This window comes from Chelmon rostratus, chromosome 12 (genome assembly GCF_017976325.1).
Source record: "Chelmon rostratus isolate fCheRos1 chromosome 12, fCheRos1.pri, whole genome shotgun sequence".
Lineage (NCBI taxonomy): Eukaryota > Metazoa > Chordata > Actinopteri > Chaetodontiformes > Chaetodontidae > Chelmon > Chelmon rostratus.
This window is the reverse complement of record NC_055669.1, coordinates 19,932,587-19,958,157: the sequence shown is the minus strand read 5'-3', so window position 1 is coordinate 19,958,157 and position 25,571 is coordinate 19,932,587. Positions and strand designations below refer to the sequence as shown.

General features: G+C 42.0%; 1 protein-coding gene across 1 annotated transcript in view; it reads left to right on the top strand.

Annotated features, from left to right (window-relative positions):
- The window catches only part of LOC121615415 (netrin-G1-like), a 56,347-nt gene that overhangs the window by 3,983 nt on the left and 26,793 nt on the right, over nt 1-25,571 (top strand). The window contains exon 2 of the mRNA XM_041949769.1: nt 19,357-20,000. Coding sequence (XP_041805703.1) covers nt 19,357-20,000 — 644 coding nt within the window. The remainder of the gene's footprint in view (nt 1-19,356; nt 20,001-25,571) is intronic.

Here is a 25,571-nt window from a genome sequence, read left to right as displayed (position 1 = left end):
GAGAGTTCGTTGGGGATGAGAGGGGCATGCAAATGAGCTCTTTTAGCCAATCACCAAGTTGCCTGCAGTTGTGAGCCTTGTCTAATCTCTTTGAGCAGGAGTTGGTTTGCCTCTTAGCGGACGGTCAAAGAATCCTGGATGGCTCGTCCCTCCACCCCTCTGCCCTGTGCTTACTGTATGATTCCCGTCTCTGTCGCACAAGGATGACGGCTGTGCTCGTAAAAAGAGCATTAATCATTCAAGAGTGGATTTATTTTTTCACAATTCAAGGTCTGAGTTTGTTGCTTTTTGCATGAAATAGTAAAGACACCCTTTTGGTTTTGGGCTCTAATTCCAGGTGTGCTTTCTCTTAAATGTTTAGGACAAGTATTAAAGACAGTCTAGGATAAACAGTGTCTAGGACAGGTGTTCTCCATCAGGGAGTTAGCCCTGTTTTTATTTTTAGCTGCAGACCTTCAGGGGCTCTTCAAAATGTGTTGGTATTAAGGCTGCTCTCCTGTGGTGCACCGTGGCACTGTCACTCAATATCATCCAACACCGGTGGAAGGTCTTTTTTTTTTTTTTCAACAATCCACAGGAACAGGCAGTGTGTCAGCTAAAACATACATACGCTGTAATTAAAGAGGAACGTTGAATTAATTGATGTATTGTGCCATTACTTTTTATAAATTTGCATAATGTTTCTTAGTCATGCTTTCTGTTGTGGCCAATGGAAAAAAAAACACATTTTGGATGTTCAGCATTTTCATTGATTAATACAAATTATACTAATTTGAAATGGTCATAGGTGAGACAATTATTATTACACTATTGCACCACGTGAGCCCTAAAGAACAAAGCCTGCTGAAAGGCATCTGCACCTAGAACCTCTCATAATCATTTTTGATACGGTTAACAGACATGAGAGTGTTTTTAATTACAGCACTTTTCTCCCTCTCTTAAGTCCAAATCAGGTTAGCTCTGGTGGATTTAATGGCAATTCACAAAAGTGTCAGGCCATTAACTTCTACTTCATGGAGAGATGAGGTTTAATTTTCATGCAACTCAGAGCAAAAGCAAATCATTTGTACTCGCCAACTAATCGGCGTGGACATGTTTATTCCACAAAACATAAAAAGGCGTTTGGCAGATGGCGGCCACAGCGTCTCAAAATGTTCAGAGTCTGAATCTCCTGGGTAAATAAATTCTGTTGTGTTTAAACAGACCACCCTGTCAGGCATTTCTAACTGTGACTGCCATTTTCACCCAGCGGTTCGCAGGTTTTGAAAGGTGGCTGGGAAAACGTTGGAGGCAGAAGTTGAGAGACGCTCCGTTCTCCAGCGATCTTGCAGTTGATCCAAATGAATGAATGCTAGCTTTGGAGTTAGCTGTCGTCGGCCCACATGCTCCACAGTATCCGCGGCCACGCTGATTCACCCACGTCATGTTGGCAACGTATAAACATTTGTGAGACCTGAGCAGCGATGGTGCTTATTCCGGCTGCTCTGAGTCTAACTGAGTAGATTCTTGTAATTCCTCTGAACTTTATTCAGTTCTCTCAGAATGGATGAAAGGAGCTGTGGCTGCCAGTTCACCACACGGCCTCCTCGGAGGCTTAGGGAGGAAAGACGAGACGAGAGCTCCCGCTAAGCTGCTCGGAGACTGCTGCGTTATTGACAGTCAATGCAGAAGACTTATCTTTGCTGACAATGGCGGGACTCATTGTGAACTTTCAATCTGTGTCTTACATGCCCGCAAGAACTGACGTAATAGACTTTAGAAAGAGAAATAGATTACAGGCGAGAGAAAGGGATACTGGAGGCTGTGAGGTCATTGTCAGAAATAGTGAGGCTGCAGTGTCTCAAATGAAATGCAGTTTGTATACTAATAACTTTCTTTGCCAGTCATATTTTGGAGGGAATGTGCAGTAAATGATGCCTGGATTAAGTTCACTGGCAAGATTTTTCTTTACAACAGGAGACAAGAGCTTGTGTTAAATTTAAGATGGTAAAACACACAGTTTTGTTCATCAAGTTATCATTAACTCTTTCAAGATTCAACTAAGACCAGAATTTTTCTCTTACTTTAAAGCTTCTGTCATCATTTTTGTAATATTGACAATGGAAAGAATTCCCACTGGTTGTAATAGCTGTAACGTTCGCTCTCTGTGCTTTCGTCGACCTCGTTTTAACAGCAGCTGGTGGGAATAGTGGAGCATTTAGTAGCTAAAGAGCCAAATATTTCCCTCAGGGGTTGGTTGAGTGAAAAAAAAAGGAGGGAGAATATTGAGCTTGCATTCCCTGGATTGCGAGAGACACATCAAAATATATGTAAATGCTGCTCTATGTCATATATATCATATCACTGCTCATATCATATCTTATCATATCTTATCTTATCTTATCTTATCTTATCAACTTCACATGGTAATAATTTGTCAGTGTTGTTTTCAGCTTTTTCTCCCAAAACCAAAATGTGGCCAAAGAATGAATTAATGGTTTAGCCAGCATCACGCTGCCTAAACATAAACACACAAACACGCTTGTTCATTTCAGGCAGGAAGGTCCTTCCATCCACGAGCTATAACCACTTATCCTTCAGAGGGCTGCAGGGGGGCTGCAGCCCATCACAGCTGACACATGCAGACAGACAGCCATTCACGCTCACATTCACACCTACGGGCGATTTAGGGTCACCAATTAAGCCAAACCGCGTGTGTTTGGAAGCGTGACTACCCGTAGGAAACCCAGGCAGGCCCGGGTGTGAGGTGACAGTGCTCCAAGACTGTGAGGTCAAACTCTCCTTGCGACACCGGTGAAACTGCACTCTGGGATTTCCTACAAAACGTGTTTGCCTTTGCAAAGAAGCTGCGTGAGAATGATTTTTTAGAGGCAGAGCTGATTAAACTAAACACGAGGATCGATCACCTTTTCATCCAACTCCTGTTTTTGAGCCTATAGCCGTGATCAAAATCCGTCCATCAGTTCTCCCAACATAAGAGACACGCAGTCGTGATCTCAGTTCGCAGCTCACTAAACTCATAAATCATCATCGTTTTGCGTCATCGCTGATCGCGTCACACAACCTGCAGTTCAGAAAAAAGGACTGCATTTTGGGAACGTGAGCAGAAAGTAGTATTCATGCCACTGACGTGTATTTTTCATTCTATTGGGGATTTTTAAGGGCGCTTCATGGTGCATATATCTCACACAGACCTCTGGCACGCAAAGAAAATGACGTATCATTATCATATGTAGGCCACTGTATAGCAAATAGTGATGCACACCAGTTTGAGCATCAGCATCATAGACTCCAGCTGTGGAAATAAGTGAGCAGTTCAGAGGTCATAGCAGAAACTGCCATTGCCCCTCTTTGATCCCTGCACTCTTCCTTTTTTTGGGGGGGGTGGGGGGTGGATTCACTCATCCATATATTTGTTTGGGGACAGGGAACAGTTGGAGCGTTTAGCTTCCTGTCAACCCTCTGCCCTTGACTCTGTTCTGAACTGGCCCTGCCCAGCACATCATCACCGCACCACTGCGTACCAAGACACCGAGATGACATGCAACATGTCCCCTGACTCCGGGAGAGGGGGGGGAGTCATCATTTATTCCTTCACTCGGCTGCCACATCTTTTGTCTCCTGGCTTTTTAATTTCCCCGTCCCTTGTTTTCTGTCAGCTGATGATGCATAATATCCATGCCTTGTTTGAACATGCGGAGGTTGGATGCTCCATATGAGGTGAAGCACTTGACAGATAGAGATATGTCGGCATTATTCCCCGGGATCTGTGACAGGTTAATTCTTAGAGGGTTGTAAATACAAAGTCAGATGAATTATGCATGGAGATATAAAAAAAAGTGATGGGCTTTGTGCCTCGACTAGACAGAGTCTTTCTGGACAGCTTAACATTTGAATGCATGTTTTCTGTCTGAAATGGAGCGCCAATAACCATTTGCCTAAGTGCCTCGTTCTTTTTAATTTTTTTCCAAAGCAGACATAATACATAAAAGGCCACCTTGGAATATTTTTTCGTAGGTGTGTGCAGGATTATTGCTTCCTCAGCCAAAAAGATAATAACTGCAGGTTTCTTTGTGTCACTGTAAACTTCACTTACAAGAGCATCACTAATACAAATGCTGCCTGATAGTCATGTACATTACTTCTTTAATTCAAGTTCTATAAGCAGTTATCGTTGTGTGGAGCAGTTTGCACAGCATAGCTCATACTGTATTTCACACTCTGCTACTCTCACTGTCATGCGATGGAGCCTAGCTGCTGGCACGCTGTCAGACCTTGATGTAGTTCAATATTATGTTTGCCCACTGTGTTTGATATTATGAAGGGAAAACGTGACATATGCTTCCACTTAACAAAGCTGGGGCCGAGGCGCAATTAATTCACGCAATGCAGACGGAAGACTCAGCAGAAACAGGAGGGCACATTTTATTATTACGACATGGTCAAGCAATGCTAGAACGTGTTTAATTTTATTGTAAGCCTTATGGCAGTCTTTAAGCTTGCTAAGTCAGGCTGAGCTATGAGATAATGTGCATTACTCCGAGTTTCCCCACAGTGTTATAGAGCAATGGCACCCAACACCACTTAGAATAAAGAGCGCCTAACGTCAGGGGAAATTATTCAGTTTTTATGAAACATACAGGAGCTGCACAACTACATCACATAGCAAAGGCCACGTGTTTATATTTTACGTATGAGTGAGCATCATAATGAGGTGATGCATCAGGATCTGCGTGACTCAGCTCGGCGGGCGGGCGACTGATCGATTCCATTGTACGTTCACTTCGCTGTGGTTAATTAGAGCAGCATGTTGCGGTGGCGGGAAAAAAAGAGCTGCTGAGTTTTTTACAAGTTGGGAAAAGTAGAGACGACCAGCTCAATCAGTCACAATTAGTCGGTGATATGTGAGAGGAAAAAGGAAAAAAATCACAGCTGCACTGCAGGTCCCATGTTTCTCCGAAAGCATCGAGTTCAGTGTGGAAGCTGCAATCAGACTAATAGTTCATGGCCTCTTGTGAATATTATAAAATATTCTGGTACAAGTAAAAGGCATGCATTAAAACTCTTTCTTAAGTAGTGCAAAAGTATACTCAAATATACTTAAAGTACCTAAAGTACATATTTCAGAATACGGGCCATCCTGTGTGTTATATTATTGGCTTATAGTAATTGATGCATTATTATTTACATAATTTTTTACTTTATACATCACTGGGTAGTTTGTGAATATCCCCCATGGATCAATAAAGTTTATTCTTAACCTATAAAAATCTATTTGTTGATTATATTTAGTATTGTTAGTCTGAATCTGAAAAGTAACTTAAGTAATTAAATAAATGCAGTGAGGTGAAAAGTACAATATTTGCCTCTGAACTGTTGTGCAGTACAAGTATAAAGTAGCAGAAAAAGAGAAAACTCATGCGCAAGTACCTAAAAACTGTACTTCAGTCACAGCATGAGTTGTAGCTGATAGAGGAGACGCAGGTCATATATTATCATTATCCTTCTCTGTAGAAGATAATGTTTGAAATGTGCAATTATTATCAGTAGTTTTAATTTGTTACCTCCTGCAGGGGAAAAGTGTACCTGACATAATTTACAATTAACATATAGATTAAATCTCCGGATGCGAACAACGGGGACACGCTCCATGTGATTTGGACAGGGTTTTTTTTTTTTTTTTTACACACAAAGTTTGCCCACTTTACTTTTAAGTTTACATTCGAGAATGAGCAAACGGAGAGTGAATTGGCTGCATCCTCACCTCTCATCTCTTCTCAAATCCTCCATCAACAAACTTTACATAAGATATTAAATCTTTTTTTTTTTTTTGTTCCCTTCAGGCTTGAATTTTGAAACAGGGTGACAAAGACTAATCTCATTAGCATTTACTGCTTGAGGACCCAAATTGCAGGAGATAAGATGGTATTTTGGAGTGATTCAAAGGAAATCCTCTTACCTCACGATATGACTCAGCTTCCTTTCTTCCCGCCGTCCAGCTGCATTTCACTAATTTGCTGTAGATTCACATGCCAACGCATTTCTGCCGCTCGCCTGGCAAAGGCACGCTGCAGTACAGGCATGAATGTTTCATCCGTGATTCACCGTGTTTGTCTTACACCTCAGTACACAGGAAACAATTAGTTATTTCAGCGTGTGGTGTCTGTCAATACCAGCGAGACAGAAGCTCTTACAGAGCGACGGCACACTTCAGAGCTTTGATGGAACTATTTTTGATGACGACATTGCGGCGACCCGTGGCGCTCACCTAGTTTGACATGCTTCCTGTCTCTCCCGTTCTGCCGTGTCCATCTCAGCCCTCCTACCTTTCCAATGAAGAGATGAGAGGGTACGGCCGTGACGGTCCACGCTGTAGTTTTAGAAATAAAAGGAATTCCTTACACCATTAAATTGAATTATTTTCGCTCTCCCAGCCCTCAGTGCTTGCACACGCATTCAGCACCCCCTTTATGCCTGACAAGCAGACTGGGATTCTTGTAAAAGATACAGTAATTGAATTACTCAAAAGCTATTTGGCAGGCTGGCTCTGTGTTGCTGTCCAAAAAAACTCAACTTGGCTCACCCTTCTGCCAAAGGTTTTTTTTTTTTTTTGCTTTTTGCTTTGCAGGGAAGTGCATGTGCATGTGAAGGACTTCCCTTCCCTCAAGACGCTGACTATAATTTTGGCCAAACTGAGGAGTGTCAAGCAATCAAGCCGTGCTCTCACGGGAGAGGAACACTTTGGAAGCTTTAACCTCAAAAGTCTGTGTTGGTGGGAAAACAGCTGTGTTACAAGCACAGCTGCTTTTTGTGAATTCATCTATTTAACATGAAGATAAAGCGGATAACCTCATCTTGATTGTAACACTAGCAGGAATCTGTTAATGGAGGATAGCACAGATCTGTAGCATCTCTCGCAGGGTTGTTACGGTGAAACTTCAGTCTCTGGAAACAGATCTAAGAGGCAGCGATCAGCAAGTATGAAATCAAATTGGAATTACGAACATGATCTTTATCATTTTGACTTCAGAGAATCAAACTGATTGCTGTGCAAAACATATTTTCATGACCTGACACATGCAATCAAACTACAACGTGTTCTCATACTTAAAGGAAAAGCTTAACATTTTGGGTAATATTCTTGAGCTTGAGAGCCGAAGCCAAGATGTTTAGCCAAGTCTTATTTATGAGATGTGTCTGTTTTTTTCATCCTGTGCATGAATACAGATGTAAAATAGACAATTAGGGATTTTAGGGGAGTCATGCATTGAGGCTAACCTCATTCACAATCATACTGATATTTCAAATAACACAAATAACCAGAAATCCAAAAGGGAAGCGTTATTTTACTCAATAGCATGTCTTGTGGAGGACGTTAGTTTAGTCTAATGGTGTTTATTAAATGGTTCTGTTCTGTGGCTGAACACCTTTTAATGAAAACCACCTAGAATCACCATCACAGGCTAAATGTCACAACTCGACAATTGCAGCAAATCTGAGCCGAGAGCCAGCGGCTAGTTCAGACATGTGTTGATGAATATCGTGGGTTAGGAGTTGCAATGATGCCGAGCTGGTGAATTTTCTTGCCACAGGTGTCATTGCATAATGTAACAACTTAATCAGAGCCAGAGGAATAGCCAGAATAAATGTTGGTTTTGTATGTTGCAACTTTACATTTCTTCTTCTTGTGGCATTACTGTGGTTAAACCACCTGGTTGGGTTTCGGAAAAGAAACCCAACCAGGTTTGAGCAGGAGTTGGTTTGCCTCTTATTTAAAACACCCATTTAGTCGCCAAAACACACCTGGAAAATGCCCAAAAGTCTCATTGAAAATATGCTGTTTTGTTGCCAAGCTGCCACCACCATCTTCTCCTCCTGAGAAAAATTCAGCTGATATGAACGTCCCAGTAACCTGAGTGACGTCACTATGATACCTATTCTGGCCACTGAGGCTGTTTTTAAAATTGCACAGGTTTCATTTTCTTTAAAATTGTTGATAGGTGTTTTTTTTTTTTTTCTTTTGAAAGAGAGACATGCTAGCTGTTTCCCCCTGTTTCCAGTCTTTATGCTAAGCTAGGCTAAAGACATCCCAACTGCAGCTTTACACTTAACACAGAGGTGAGATTTGATCACTTTCACTAACTGTTGAACTTGGCCTTAAAGGTGTTCATATGTGCAGCACACCGGCGCTGTGTTGCCACTGAAATCCCCCAGAAGTGAAAGCGCAGGCTGCGTCTTCTGAAAAGGTCAAGCATTACAGGGCAGAATTTCATGTGTTTGTATTCCATTTTGGATTTTATTTTTTGAGAAATCATGAACTGAGTGGAAAAGGAAAGACTTGAAAGAGAGAAGCAATGGCGAGGTGACAGGCAACTGTTGCGACCCACCTCCCCTTAGGAAATCCAGCCATCATGTTGTCAGGACATATCGATCTCTGAGAAAGAGTGAAAAAGACTGTGCTGTAGAGAGAGAGAGAGAGAGAGGAAGGAATGAAAGTGCAGAGGGGAATAATGTTCATATCCAAAAGTGGCCGGTGTGATTTTATCATGCTCCGTGAAAGGGTGACATTTCAGTGATGCTTTATTCCTCACTTTGGCATTTCAAATTAATAAAAGCCTCTAATAACTATGCAGATTGAAAAGATGGAGGATGAGTTGACACACAATGAGCTAACACACTGAACAATGCAGCAATTTCACTCTCGCTGTTCTTTCTTTCGCTTTCTCAATTTCATCCCAGTTTCTATCAATTTCTCTGCGATGACCCCCGCCTCTCATTGTAAACGGCTGAGAACTGAGTCCGTGTCCTCTGATTTTCCTCTCAATGAGAGCGCATTTAAAATCCCACAGTGGCAGACTTTCATGTGTTTTAAAGCTGCTTATATGAAGCTACCAAGAGTCAAAATCAATAATACGATGACTTTAGAATAGCTTATCAGTGTATTGTTAGGGTGGAGGCATTCTGGGGTAATGAATGGATTACGCTTTCATTTTCGTTTGTTTTAAAGCGGTTCAAACCACATTAAATGAATGTGGGTTGCTTAGTAAACTGTTGTGAGAAGATTTATAAGACAGAAGTCTGGTGGCTGAGCAAAGGCCAGCTGTCCCTATCAAGGCATTTATATCAGAGCAAAGTTGGGCTGAATTCAGTTATTTTCAATGGAATTGTCATCAGTGCAGTCAAATTTATACAGTGTCTTCACCCAGAATTTCAACTGGATGAGATCAAGCTGTGTTTTACATCCAAATGTATCACAAGTTTGAACCAAATTTAGAGAAAAATCCTCAAAAGAAAAAGCGACGGAATGCTTGTTGCCATCCACTACCGCTGTGCTAGGTGGCGCCAATTCTCCAGTCGAACCTCAAACAGCGAACAAAAATGTAGACAACCCGATGGAAATATGACGTTTCTGACGGTGTCATGTATGGATGTGAGGGAGGTTTTAATCTGCAGAAAACGGCCTCTTCTTCTCTTTGCTGAACAGTCATGTGACATAAAAGTTCGCTCAGAACTTGTTCGGCGAAAGTGTTTCCATCTCACGTTAAGCGCGTTAACTCAAGCGAGCATTAAAACTTGACGTTTCCATCATTCTTTTCTCATGTGTGCACGTAGAAGTATTATTTTCTGTCTAAGAAAACCAATTCAACACTAAGATAAGAAGATTAATGCAGCTATCATGTCTGTGCATCATGTATGGAGCAAGAGCCGAGATGCAATTATTTTAGCTTAGCATAAAGACTGTGAGCAGAGGCAAACAGCTAGCCTGGTTCCTTTTAAGCCACTGTTTGTGTATAGAATAAATTGACGAGATACAAGGTGTTACATGGTGAGTTTTAGAGTTTTTCAGTAACTTCGTAAAGAGTCAGACTGACTCATGCCTTTAAACCAAGCTAAGCTAATTGCCTCCTGACTCTAGCTTCACACTCAATGCACAGACACGAGACTGATATTGATCCTTTCGTCTAACGCTTGGAACAAAACCAAATTAGCGTATTGCGTGAAAAATTAATGCTGCTCCTCGTTTCTCAGAAAGGAAATGTTGAGGGAGTGGAAAAACCCAGCCAAGACCAAAGAGGCCATTTGCATAAATGGGGACTAAACTGGTGTACATTCATGTATAACTATGTTGTTTGAAATGTGCAATTATGCTGGACACAATACTCAAAGAAAACTGACACATACATTTTACAACATATGGATCCTGTCATGTGAGCGAGGCCATCTTTAGTCCCATTCAGAATGATGAGTATAAATATTTTTGGCACAGCGAGACACAAACATACAGCACTGGCATTGTTAGTGTCATGCACTATCTAAACAGGATCAAAACAGATTTATGTGATGTGTTTATTTTACCACAGATATCAGCCCGCATTAAGCATTCCATTAAAGTATCCTGACACGAGAGATACCAGTTTTTTACCACACAGGCGGCGTTTTATCCAGTGGCTGTTTTGGGAGACAGCAGAGAGACTGAGAAATCAAGCAAAGAGAATTAAACATTGTCTCATTATAGCAATGTTAAAGCTTTTTATTGAATCCTGACATCAGAGGGAATCTAATCCCACACAGCACCAAGGTCACATAGGCAGAAACATGCAGACGCACTAATACACAGGAAGATATGCGGGCTTGCTCACATACAGAGAAACATATGCAGAACAACAACAAATACACATGTACAGAAGACTTTGATTCAGTTTTCCCTATGTAAACGCTCTGAGATTTTCATACACGCCAACAAACGCACACACACATGAAAGCCCACCACCATCCCCCATGATAATAAGGCGGTGTTAAATTTACCCCAGTGGGACTCTGCCACATGGGACAGATAATGAGGCCAGGTGTTAATTAATGTGGAGTGTGTTTCCCCTCATCTGCCGACGCCCTGTGAATCCCAATCAAGGCTGTGGCCCTGGATGGCGGAGCGGCTGATTTGCCAAGCAACGTACTTCAAAAGGCCAGACTGGCTGTGCTGCAGTCCTCAAAGGGACTGCTTCGGTGAGGGCTACGTTCCAAAGGGCGGAGTTGTTGGCGTGTGGCAAATCGAAACACGAGCGCCGGGAGAAGTTTGTGTTTCGGGTTTGATCAGACGTCTGCGCCGATAGCGAGTTACAGCCGTCACCTCTGCGCGCTCTGATGTGCTGTTTGCACCTGATGCATGCGTTTGCATTTTGTTTGCTGTGTACGGCATCACACATGACGCTTGAAGGAACATGCTAATGCAGATTTTTACCTCTTTAACTTTAAATCATGCATACTCTGCATGTTTCCGGACCGTTTGCTGAATTCATTCTGTACAGTTTTAGATTTATAAAACACAGAGTTCTGGTCCTTGATAATGACTGGCTGAGCCGTGTTCAAAGCCATTATATAATACTCTATAAACACAGATTTATGCCACTGTGAAAAACAGGTAAACACGCCAACAAATACACCAAATACGCATGTAGTTTCCTTAATGGCGCCCAAACTACGAGAAAAGGTGCTGAAGTATTTCCTCCTTCTGGTTAAAATGCACCTGTTCATAGTTAAACACCCAGTACCAGCAAAGAGGAGTGCTTCCATAATTGAACACTACTTCAACATTTGCACGATTAATGGCAATGTCCACATGCATGTTAATAATCGCCTCAGTCTTTAAGCATGTTTTCAACTGCGTCTCTGTGTTGCCTGACAACCACTCTGCTAAATGTCGCTAAAAAACTACTTTGCTTGACGGAAGAACTGCTTTTTTTGTGTTGCTGAGTGTTTATTTTATGAAACCTTGCCAGATATTTGTGGTAACCGTTTTATAAAAGCAGTTTAACAACGCCCCGTAGCTGTTCTAAAATCCCTGTAAACCACAGCCTCGCGGGGCGTATTGCTCCATTTTTGCACCGTTCCAAGCAGTCACTGATTTCCATTTATTTCTGCACAATATGAAAATCAATGGTCAGACTCTTGAAAATCATGGGAATTAGCGACCCACTGTTATTTCAGGACAGGGGTGGAAATAAAAGCACGGGGACAGCTTCTCCGGCCCAGGTCCACTTTAATGACCGTCGCAACAGCTGGAAAACAGAACTCTAACAGCTGATGTGATACATCACTTCACTCTCTTCTCGTGCTGCTCTGACGATCTACACAATTACTAACTCTAAATGCAATGTGCAAAGTGTTAGGTATTAAAACACAAAAATAAGCACTTTTTAAGTATACTGTACTGTGTTGATTGTGAAGGATTATATTATTGGCTTCCATGAAACAATGCTTAACCGTTAAAGGTTACAATGTTTTTCCTTCTCTGATTGTTCACATTTTTAGTGGCTTAAAGAGCTGAAAGCTGAAATCTCACAAGAAAATAGAAAACATGAAATATATTCATTATATTTCTTTCGATACAAAAATTTATGTTAGACAGTGGTTGCCTTAAGTGGTATAAACAGTACGTTTAAAGTCCCATAGGGTAGCAGCACACTGTGCAGGAGCAGTGATGTAAAGAGTATGTGATTTGTAGTAAATGGGTTAAAACTTGTGAAATCAACGGTAAGCTTTAACACACTCAAATGTCAGGATTTCTTGTTAGGCAATCCTTCACATGTCGTGAACATTTAGGGCACCAACCAGATAGAGTTTCTCTTAAATGCACGATATTGAATTGCAATTACCTGTTGTCAGGTCTCAGACGTTCACAACCCTCCAACCTTTGATATGATATGATGGAGCACTCACAGGTCAGATGAGCAATCCTCCTGTCCTTCATTCCTCTGAAGGTCAGAAGAATGAAAAGCCTGGCTCTGTTGTGAGCCACTGCTGGCCCTGACTGCAGGTCATTAAAGCTCTATTGAGTTTCTGCCAAAGCTCTGACTCTCCCAATATCTCACCATGGCTCATCTCAGCTGTCTCTTCCAGGGCTTATACCAAGCCCTGAAAGGATCAACACCCAGTCTCTGTGTTCACTATACACTTGAGCATTCGCGCTTCTAAAAAGCTGACCTAGATCTACCTTGATATCATCCTTTTTGGCCTCTCCTCTGTGTATCACCGCAAACGAACCATCCTCAGTTATATTGAGACACCATGTCAAGTGCAGGGCAAGGAGAGCTTGTCTTTTTGCACTGATTGAAAGTTGAGAATTTACTGCCGTGTCTGATGGGCATCTTATGATTTTGTCAAGTGGTACTTCAGCTCCAAGCAGTGCCATTTTTGTTGTCCTGGATCAACTCGCTGAACACCGAATCATAGGCGAGTTATATCACCAAGCTGTCATTTGTCAAATTCTCCTCCCCTGGTGCACCCCGTGAAGGAGGATGGGCATCCGGAGGTGTGATAGAGGGGGTTTGGGCCAGCGACAGGTCCGCAGGTGTCATGCGGCAGGTTTGGAGGTGTAAGGCCGAGCAGGATGATGGGCTGATTAATCCAGCAACACCTCAGGTCCGGTGGGAGAGACTGCTCTCACAAGCTCAGAGGCTCTGTAACGAGGAAGTTACTGCACAAACTAGTAAAGCACACACAGGTCGCAGACTCATTAATGGTATATTACTGGATGTTTCACACTGTTGCTTTAATTCGGCATCTTTATATGTAAAGCCAGACGAAGCCTTGGGTTTATTCAGGTTTATTGCAGTTTTTTTTCTTATTATCATAGTAGTTTCAGCTGTTATTGCCTTTGTTAACCAAGTGCTGAGATTGGGGTATGCAGTGATAATGCTACAACAAAACCAGAGGGACAAAGAAGGCAGATGGGTATGCAGGTTCTGAACAGACCCACAGGTTAGCCAAACTGAACTGGAAGAGCGAACGCTAACATAATTACCCGATTAACAGATAAACTTCTTCGCTTCAGTTTTGACCTGTTAGATGGCACAGTTAGTTATACCTGAGTGGTTCAGGTAATCTGGATAAACTTGTACAACCTCGCTGATTATCTGACCTCTCGTGTTTATAGCCTCTTAAATTGCACTAAAATGTGATTATCCTTCAAAGCTGAAGGTTTCTTTCATAACTCAAATCATACTTATCATTTTAAAAGGTTTACCGTATTGTATCTGTGCATTGAAGTCATTTAATTTAATATAAAAAATGTATAAGAGCATTATGCAGCATCCTCCATTCATCTATAGAGTATTTATTAAATGTATGCATGCACAGTGTCAGTGTAGATGTGCAGGCCGAAAATGGTTTGCAAAGGTCGGCTGAAGCCGTAACACAAATCAAAACTGTGTGAGTCATGGTGTGATTGACCAGCGGTTTGATAAGTTGGAATTGCTGCAACTGACTAACAAACTAATTATCATTATTAAGCCGTGTTGTGGCATCTGACAGAACTGCTGTACAATTTATGGACTGATGTCTTTATATGCTGCAGGCCTCAGTTCATACCCATAATAAATTTCCCCTAAGACTGTTTGGTAACTGATAGCATAATATTTCTTACTTTTTTGTCCTAAAAAGGTTGCATCAGTCAAACAAAGTCAAGCCAAATTAATTTAATAAGCATTTATTAAACACTGTCTCAGAGTCATTACCAGAGAAACGAAGCAGCGAGCGCATCTCAAACTTGAAGCTAAAGTGTCACAACAGTGAAATAACACGCTCGCCTTAAGGGAGACGGCTTGAGTGGAAAACCGGTGAGTTCAATCTCTGATCCGAGCTTCGAGTCCAGAAATCTGTCAACTGAACTGATTGGTTGGATTGCCTGAACCCATCCTTCAGCAGGAGCTGTCACTGGCCAGAGAATTTATCTGCCGAGCCACATCCTGTGTCAGAAGGCGCATCAACAGGTTGCACTTTGTCAGTCTCATAGGCTGTATTTCAGTCATTTAAACATCTGTCTGACATCACATCACCACGTGTACGTGTGTGCGTGTGCTTGGTGGCGTTTGCGTGGATTTTTGCATAATGTGTGTTTTTGCACAATTTCGGATGTTTTCTATTGTTGCACTTTAAGCACATTTTTCTTTCAATGTCAAAGATTTTCATGATGTAATTGATGTGCGACAAATATATTCTTTGCTGTGTTGTTGGTTCTATCAAGGTTCACTGATTCCTTTAATAGAACCTCAACAAACTCCTGAACACAAGCATGAAATTACATCCAAATATCCACTCAGCCTTCATGACAGTCTGGACACCTGATTGCTATTCCAGTGACTGACATTTGGATTCACATTCCCAGCTCAAGTCCCTGTCTCTCCCTCTTCCTTGTTCTCTTGTTCTCCAACTGTGTGACACCCTGATATTGGATTGACCTTATAGGCTGCAGAGATCGGGACATCATTAGCTGCGACCAGCGGCAGACTTGCTGTTCGGGCCTCCTGCATTAAGCCACTGCCCCCGGACGGATCATATAGCATTGATAGAAGCCAGCTGGGCTCGGTTACACAGCGGCCGTGGTGGCAATGGAGATGTCAGCAATACCAATAAGAGACATGACATTAGGAGCCCTTGTAACACTGTGTGTAATGTCAATAGGTGTGGAGTTAGAAAGACTGTCTGGCTGCCGTGACATGAGCTCGTAGGGATCCTTTAAACACACAAACACAGAATAAAATTAAAAGAATTATAATGAAAACTACCTTATGTAGAATAAGCAGCAGCTTGTGTGGTGTCGAATAAAAAGGCTGTTTGAGGAATTTGTAACGTTCTGTCATAAATTTACAGTCTCCAAGCCCCAGTTGAGATAACCCAGGTGACATCACTGTGATGTCATCAGGGTTGTTTTTCTTAGATTTTAAAAAACACTCCAGAAACTGGTCTTCATGCATAGAACTGGTGGAGAGCCTGTTTAATACGTAGCATATTTTATTTACAGTGAGTCATATGTAGTATGCATATGCATGCACTGTTCACACACACACATTCACACACATAAATATACATGCATATATATATATATATATATATATATATATATACACACATATGTACGTATATATTGTGTTCCTATACATATATTGCAAATATAAAATACATGCAGGATAACATAATATAACAGAATAGTAGCATGCCATAGTCTGATGCCATTGTTAATGATAAACATGCGACATCTTGGTGAAAAGTGGCACCACAAAAAACTTTTAACTCAGATGGTAATCCATGCTAAATTATACTTTCAGGACAGCAATTCTTTCATAAGGACGGCTCACATTTTTCAGTTGGTCGATATCTCATTTTGGTACAAAACTCTTGTTGCTTTCTGATTCTCTGCTGACTATTTCCCTCTCCCACAGCCATGATCACAGGTAAAGGATCAAGCTGAGAGGGCTTATTGTTTTTCAATAGCTGCCCCCGGCATAGCGCTGAAGCCTTGGGTCTTAAATGACCACAGAAGGTATTGATCTTCATAATGCACTGTTTTTGTTGTTAAATAACCACCACAGGAAATCAGATGAAAGGTCCTGACCTTTCTCTAAGTCTCTATCATCCCACCATCGCTGGCTGTATGAAACCATTCTAGTGTGGAGACAGTTAATACTATCCATGTCAATTAATGCTAGATTGGTAAAGTGTCTTCAGATAATTGAGGGTTATTAATGATGGAAGGGGCTAAGGTTTGTCCCCAGCCAGCTCCCACATGTGAACCGGCTCCTTGGTTAGAATGATCACTTCCCCGAAGGCCTGAAGTTGAGGCAGGTGGCGAGAGAATGGTTATGGATTGAATTTACGACTGCTTTCGGCTGGTCTCCGAACACTTCTTCTGCTGGTGTGATGAAGCAAATTTCTCTCTCTTTAAAGCTTCTATTTACTCCGCTCCTCACTGTTCAGCCGGGAAATTGTTTTTCTCATTAGCCATGGACGCTGCGGCCCGAGTTCTTTATATCGTCGGCGAATAAGGCTCCCATTTTGGAAGAGGCAGCCAGCCCCTGCTGCTCCCTCGAACCTAACCGTGACAAGAAATGAAACAAATATAAGTGAAAATTCATGCTGTTGAATTTCAGCGGGGAAATCACTCTCTCTCGCGCGCCGTCCGTGTCTATCTTCCTCCCTCGCTCTCCGCGGTCAAGGTCTGAGCTCTGAGCAGACCTCCAAGGCTGCTGAAGCACAAGACGGGAATATAACGAGCCTCAGCACACATCATTGGCAAACAGTTGACACTAGAACAATTTATTGTCCCTGTGGCCAAACTCAGGCGGCCGCCGTCCTCCCTTTTACCCCTCAACGCTCTCCTTCAGATCTCTCTGTCTCAGTGCTTCTGTTTTCAGGCTACAGTGCGCCCTTTCAGGCTTCACATTGGCTCTGCGTTTGTGTGTGGGTGTGCATGGGCGTGAGAGGAGAACACTTTTAGCAGCTGAGATCTTCCTTGAAAAAACACGTTGCGAAAAGGTTCCCTCTTACGATCTCGCCCTGCCTCCCACTCGCTCTTATTCTCTGACTCTGTCTTAGCGGCACAACCCTTATTACCCTCCTAATTATATCATGCAACGCTCTTTTTGAGTCATCCAAGCAGGCCCGCTGACCCACAATCCCTCCCTTGTTCCACCTCGTCGTACAATTATCGCCTGTAGCTGACGAGCAGGTCGCTGATAGCGCATCAGTCCCACAGGAAACAAAATGGACTGAGAAGATGTGTATCTAAAAACCGGCAAGTCATACATGCATCTTCCTGTGTAGAAGATAAAGCATCAAGTAATGTTTTTCTCTGGCGGCAAGAGGAGTTTAGGGCACTTACTCTTAAAGACAAAAAGCAGCCATTGGTCTTTTCAAATAAAATATAATGGCGTCTGCTTATCAGTATTCCTGCCAGTGATCTTCACTCCTCAAAGTGGCGGCCTGTGTTGAATGGACTGCAATACCGGAGAGATAAGCGAGTAATGTTGCAGATAGCACCGCGCTCACCTTTAGATAATTTTGCGTGTAGAATGTCGGATGATTGCTGATTATCGAACCGCTTTACAGTTGATCTGAATCTCATCTGCACTTAACCTCATTGTTCCTGGAGCAGAGGTGAGAGGAATGTCAATTGGAGTGTGTCTTGTGCTCTCTGGCTCTGTTTCAGCTCTCTCTCTCGCTCTTTGCCACTCACTCAAACACACACAGGGATACACACTGCATGTGCACACACACACACACACACACACAAGTAAACACAACCCCTCTATCCCTCTCACAAACAAACGCAAATACATCAAGAGCTCCTCTTTCTCCCCCATGAACACGCTCGCACAAACATCCAGACTCGGTGGACGTCCATGGTACAGAGCAGACGCGGGCCCATGAAAAATGCATGTCCCTTTGCGTATTTCGTAAGAAACACTCATCGGGATTCCATCCCCATCTCAGCTGCAAAGCCACACAGGAATATCAATTACACTGGCAATTTGGGTGGCAGTGTAGGCAGGAATGGCGATGAACGAGAATATGGGATCCACGGTGTCATCTTAATGAGAGGGTCACTGTCTCCTGCAGCTCTAGGGCCAACATTGCTTGGGAGGATTATAAAATGCATGTTGGAGTAAATGTGACAGAATTGCCATTGAGCACCGTGGTGGAATCATGATGGGGTGGTGAGGCAACAAGGCGCAGGAAAAACAAATAACCTTTCGAGGCAAAGTGGACCAACAGCCGACCTGGGAGATGCTTTGGGGTTTGTAATAGTGAGAGTGGGACTTTTACAGCGAGCTGCTTCATAACTAACAAGTGTTCCAGGATTCCACTTTTCCTTTGAATATTTTATTCAAAACTAAATATTAAAACACTGCCTTCTCTGACATTTCAATGGCTCAACTTTTCTTTCTCTAACTACAGAGTGTAGCTTATACCTACTTTTTTCAGCATTTGTCTCTGTTTCTTTGTACAAAACTCTTCTTGCGCAAAGGTAAAGGCATGTCAAAGTCAGGATTTTTGCAGCCAGGGCCTTCACATCAAACCATTCTGATCAATTCTGATCAAATTTTCATCAGTTAGTTACCTACTCCTCACCTAGCAGGCAGAGATGATACAATCCAAAAGAGGCCGACAGGAAACTCAGTGTAACACCGTCACACTCACAGTCGAACACAAAAAGCAATTAAATCCTGCCCTAAACAACCTGTCAGCAAATTGTGAAAAATTAATTTTCTGGCCTGGCTGTCAGGTGTAATTACAGTTTTTGTTTTGCTTATATATAACAGTGAGTGCTCCACATATTCAAATGTTGAAAATTAAATTAACATATCCACAATTGACAATGTCTGTGCATGATAAGCAAAAGGATAGTAAGATAAAAGCTTTGGGGCTCAATGCTATTTGTATTATTAAGGAAACTAAGGAAACATCATCTGTCTTAGTCTCAGTCATTAACATCCAAGAGTTGCACAATACACGTTTTTATACCCTGATTGCGCCGCCCACTTACACATGTCTATCTGCTGTGTTTGTTTTGTGATATAGGAGAATCCTTATATGTGCAACAACGAATGTGACGCCGCCACTGAGGAGCTGGCTCATCCTCCAGAGTTGATGTTTGACTTCGAGGGTCGCAACCCCACGACTTTTTGGCAGTCCACCTCATGGAAGAAATACCCAAAGCCCCTCCAGGTTAACATCACGCTGTCGTGGAACAAAACCATCGAGCTGACTGATGACATCATACTGACCTTTGAGTCCGGCAGACCGGAGCAGATGGTCCTTGAAAAGTCACTCGACTACGGCCGGACCTGGACCCCGTACCAGTTCTATGCCACCGACTGCCTGGACGCCTTCACCATGGAACCGAAGACAGTGAACGACCTCACCCAGCGCACCCTGCTGGACATCATCTGCACTGAGGACTACTCTCGAGGCTACGTGTGGAAGAACGACAAGACGGTGCGTTTTGAGATAAAAGACCGCTTTGCCCTCTTTGCCGGACCTCGGCTACACAACATGGCCTCGCTGTACGGCCAGCTGGATACCACCAAGAACCTGAGGGACTTCTTCACCATCACTGATCTGAGGATTAGGCTGCTGAAGCCAGCCACTGGAGCCACCATGGTGGATGAGAATAACCTGTCCAGGTACTTCTACGCCATCTCTGACATCAAGGTGCAGGGCAGGTAAGACCCATTTTCAACATGTTAAATTATACATGGTTTACATCTATGTATACTTATTAGGACTCCGCACCAAAACTACTTTGTTAGGCTAGGAAAAGATTGTGGTTTGGGTTACGCAAGATAACTAACACCCCCTTAGGCCCTACGTAAATCAAAATAAGTCAACATGGACTTTTGTTTTACAGAAACTCCAGTTTTCCTGGGTAAAAGTCCTGTGTTTCAAACATCCATCCGCCCCAACCTCCCCCATATGTAGACTTTTTCACTCTTTGTACTACATCACCTTGCTCTGAGCATCTATTATTGCCGTGCCAGATTACTGATTACCAGAGGCTAAAGGGTACCTTGTGCATCTGAATGAGATGCCGAGGGGAGTGATAAAACTTCGGTAATTGACGACCTGGGAGGGAAAACGGTCTGGTGCACCTCACGCATGCTACAGAGCAGGCCTTATGGTCGCTTATGGTAAAACATTGTTTGTTGAGGTTCTTTTCCAGTGTGTTATTATTCTGTAAAATGTCCCTCAGAGGGACATCTATAAACTTACTTTTAAATTATCTATAAATTTTATCATTAGTTTAATTTACATTTGAGTCATCAATGCCCTGTTAATGATCTCTTCATTTGACGCTAAATTGTGAAGCACTTTAAAGTCTGTTTCAATATGAGCTCTAATGAGTAATCATCCCTCTGATGTTTAATAATGATGATTGAGGTACCACTGAGATGATGGTTTACAGATCCATGTGAACTGGTGGTACGGGCGCTATAAATAGCCACAGGGTCTCTGATGCTGCTGCAGAACCTCGCGGATGCAACAGTCGGTTAAACTGCACTTTTTCTTCTTAGTCATTCTTCTCATTAGACAGGTCTACTGAGAGGTGGAGGAGGCACTAGTATTGATATGAAAAAAAATGTTTGAGGCTATTTCTGTATCCATTTATTGATAATTGTGGGAGTAGAAATGATGCTCCTACGTGTGCACAGCGATTTCAATTTATGAAACACAACCAGGCATATGTGCGACCTTATAAAACTGACAGAATGAATATGTCTGCATGTTTCTATCTTTGTGTAGATTCTCAACTAAAAGAGTTTTATACGTCTGGCCCCAGAGTTCTGTGATGAGGAGCTCAATACTCCTCAAATCCCTGTAGTCCTCAACGTTTGATAAATCCAGATCAATAATCATTGTATGGAGTTTTGGACGGTTTTATACATTTAATGGAATTATGATTATCAGAGACCATCAATATTGACTGTGGGTGGCCAGCCTTGTGCTATTGAGAGCCAACAGTTTGCATGGTTTCATTCCAAGCAAAGATACCACAGACTAATTAGCGCTACTTCAAGTTGAGAGGAAGAACTGATCAGTGAGATCCCTGCTGAGGTGATCAGTGGGGATGAAAAACTACACACTGTGACTTCTTCATGGTACGTGCTGGACCACCCCTGGAAAACAACCTTTCAACATGAAAGCCTCAAGTATTTTGTGTAAAAGTTGTCGCTTCTTGGAGTTGGTCTGATGGTCCACAAGCCAACATGTTATCTGTTATCCCATTTCCACAGTGATTTTAGAAAGCACCATCAACTGACCAGCAAAATAAACCGCCACAGTCCAAACATCAGGAATCAGGAATCAGGAAGCGTTTATTGTCATTACAAAAGTGCAACGAAATCATATTCGGTTACAACCTGTCCCAGAGGACACAAAGGCACAAATAGTACAAATAATTGACATGGGAAGACAGGGACAGGAGGACCACGATGCAGCCAGCAGGGCGGTGATTCACTTACTTAGATGAGAAACAAATGAAAACAGGAGGGGGAGGGAGGGAGAGGAGACAAAGGCTAATCTCAGACTGTGCACCAATAAACATGAGTGGAAGTCTATGGTTGAATTTTGCTAAGGAGGATCCCTGATTAACACATTACATTGCTGATTACAAATGTTAGAATTTTAAAAATGCAAAAGAAAGATGCTTCAGTGCCTCCCTTCATTTAGTGTTGCACAATGTGGCTGCTCGGTGTTTACAAGCACAGTGTTTAGGTGGCCTAGAATAAGTTCAACCCAGTCCAAAACTCTGTTCCTAAAATAAGTCTGAATCAGGAAAAAAAAAAAAAGGGCAGTCTGAGCAGATACTGAACTCTAGTCTCCTAAATTACTTATTATAACCCTAACTTGACAAGGACAGAGGGCTGAGATTGCCTCCTGTGAGCCGTGGCGAAGAGAAGAGTTTTAATGCATGTCTCTCTTAATTTTTTATTGCAGACACACATCAAGACTCCACAGACATCTCATAATCCCATAATATGATAGCACGATCATTGGCTCAGGTAGCACATAAAGTTGAACTTACTTTGGTTGCTTTTAAATGTTGTTGTCAGTTCAGTTCAATAATAAAATACATCATTTGATTGCGAGGGCTTCTGATGAACATGAATGTTTTTACATTGGTTTCTTATTGTAATTCATTAACCTTTCCCAGGCATATTACAGATTCAGATTATACCATGCACAATTCAAACATACATTTCTCTACTCTGTCCATCAGCAGAACTACCTTAATGTCTTACCTTCTAGCATCAACCTCATTTTAGGCAAAAATGTTGGAAGCCAAATTATATATAATATCATGTGTAAAATAGTGCCTAATAGAGCCTTATTGAAAGAGAGTTAAGCTAAAAGTCAAAGCTCTCTGTGCACACACACAGACATCCACGTACATTACCATTAGCTATAGAAACAGGCTTAGTGGTGAAGCGCTGCTTGACTGACGATGAAACCGATTTCATGTTTTATTGCTCAATATACGATGATTTAAGAGTTGCTCTTTTCTTTTTGTAAAATGCCTCTTTCTGATCACTTCCTCTGCATGAACACTTCAAAACTTTTTTAAGAAGGGAATAAGGATAAGTAAGTCTCATGAAAGCTACATTAAGTGCTTTTTTTGGCCACTTGGGGGCAGCAGAACAAGCTGTAAGTGCAACATCGACATATTACCATCTTATACATAAAGTCCTTACGGCAAACAGCATTAACGTTCATTTAGAGTCGTGTTTCCGGACATCTGACTAATGTAAGTCTAATTTTCACTCCTGAGGTCAAAATTTGACTGTTAAAGTTGCTAACTGCGCCACTATGTTCACCAGATGATAGCATGCATTTGCAGGCCAGAAAACCAAAACAACACTCCTAAAAAAAGTCAGTCAGTTTATCACCACAAGCAATTAAGCAATTCCAGACACTCATTTCATTCATTGTTAATGTAAATTATATTGATTAGAGAGCCACTTGTCAATTAGAACTCTTTATCACCTGTTTGAATTTAGATCCTCCTCCATCTCCACTTAAACTAAAAGTTTAAGCTTCACTCCTTTTCCAATTCAAAAACCTACATTTTTTGTAAAATTAAGAAGACCCCCCCCTGCATCTGCCATTAACACAGCTTGCAATGCTCCAGTGTGTAATATTTTCATCAGTGAGTCATCAGAATGCCTCTGCGATTTTCAGGGAATAGAAACATTGTCGTTTCATGACGCATGGAAATGGCCCACATGATGGTCGTAAAGCCTCTACAGCTGCTCTCCAAATGGGACCTGTGTTGCTTGCTGCAGTTGGTTTATATGAGGATAACTAGGTTGGTAATGACCCATTAGATGGGCCCTGGGTGAATTGAAACAGTTAGTCTCTAATTAGAATTCAGTCGACTTCAATGGCAGATTAGAACCATTAGCACGTTGGCTAATTGGTAGGAGACTAATCTTGTAATTAAGAGCATTTGCAGCTGATTAAATGGTAATCATCGGAGACACATCAATGAAACGTGGAGACATTCAGAATTGCCAGGCTGTGGTTCCAAATTTAGCTTTGCCCTGTTTAATGATGAGTAGATATATGCTTTAATCTACAAGGTCTCCTTTTTGTGCAGGGTGCAGATTTTTGCCTTAAATAACACAGATTTTCACAGCTCTCTAGTATTTTCCACTCATCTTTGACTGCTGTTTGCAATATCTGAACAAATCAGTCACTGAACACGTGCTGTCATAACGTGCACAAAATGTGACAACACTTCATGATGTTTGATATCTTTGATCATGCCTCAACAAGTTTTTCATAATGGTGGCATGTGATTTTCCCAATGCAGCCCCACCAGAGAGATATACGTGTTCGGCTGCAGTCAGACACACTTTTCCAATATTCACATTCATACTGTAAACACAAATTGATGAGTTCTAAATTGCGACGCCTGCTACCCAGCACAGAATAGCATCTCCCACAGATATCTTATTTTGCCATTCATTACAAAGAGTAGCAAAAGGTTGGAAGGGGGGGGAAATAAGTTATTTTGCCCAATTTTCCATCCTGCCCCTGGGCATCAAATTCAATTTTCCACCAGAAGTTTGCAGTGAGAAAGAAAAGAAAATAAACATACGATTTCTGTCCAGAGGTGGATCAGTAACTCACTTGAAAGGGGGTGATGGAGGCGGGTGGGAAGAGACTGATTAGAGTTCCCACCAGCCTCAGCAGCCTTCTGGCTACAACCAAATGTGAAAGCCTTATCACAGAATGGCCATCCTGTCGGAGAATTCCCAGAATGCTCCACAAATGCTGATAAACTTTCACTCATATACAGCTGAACATTTGCAGTGTCAGGTAACCTGCGGATATGTTCATGAATGTCAGAGCTCTGAATGGATGGATACTGACACGCTTTAGAAACGTCAAATTATATTTCCACAATGAGCTGGGACCGAGACCTGCCTCGTTTTAGGCTTACATTTCGGAAATGCTTTGCAAAGATAAAATGACGATATGAAAATTAGTCACAAATGAATAAGTGATTTAATTTGGGGTGAATGTAGAAGGAAGAAAAATCAATCATGAAACAAATTAACTCTCCTGAAATCTAACTATGAGGACCACATTTTATAAAAAAAGAAGAAGAATCATTTTAACACAGGCTGCAAGTTGTTGCTATTACTTTTACTTTCACTTAAATACTTCCAGATACAATAAGGTTGCATGGCAGGAACTTTAAGCAATTTAAAACATCAGCAGTAGAGGATATACCAGTTTGTCCACCAGCATTATGCTCATATGCACCTCATGATTTATGTCCAACGCCAAAGTTCAATATCATTGAAGGAAGTCGTGAGTTCTTTACGTAGTCAGGGAGGAACTTGGAGCGGAGGTCAGGGTGGTGGATGAGCATGTCGTAATTCTGATTTTAGTACAGGAGTCTGGACTCTTCGTTCCTTCACAGACCTTGCAGTAATGTTTGCCTTTTGATTAACTGCAACCACAGTCTTTCGTGAACTTTAACCAAGTGTATTACCTGCCAGAAGTTTCACTTATATTGCTGTTTGAAGGTATAATGCCGCACCAGGGTCTGCAGGCTGTGCTGCAGCTGATGCGCACATCCTCAAAAATGTAACTACATTCTGGGCAACAGCCGCGAAGGAGATACCACATAGGCACCACATAACCTACGAGTGATCAGGTCGGACTGCTTACGTTTTCTACGTCCTACATGGTTCTGTTGTCGGTAGAGGTCAGAGTGAAAATCA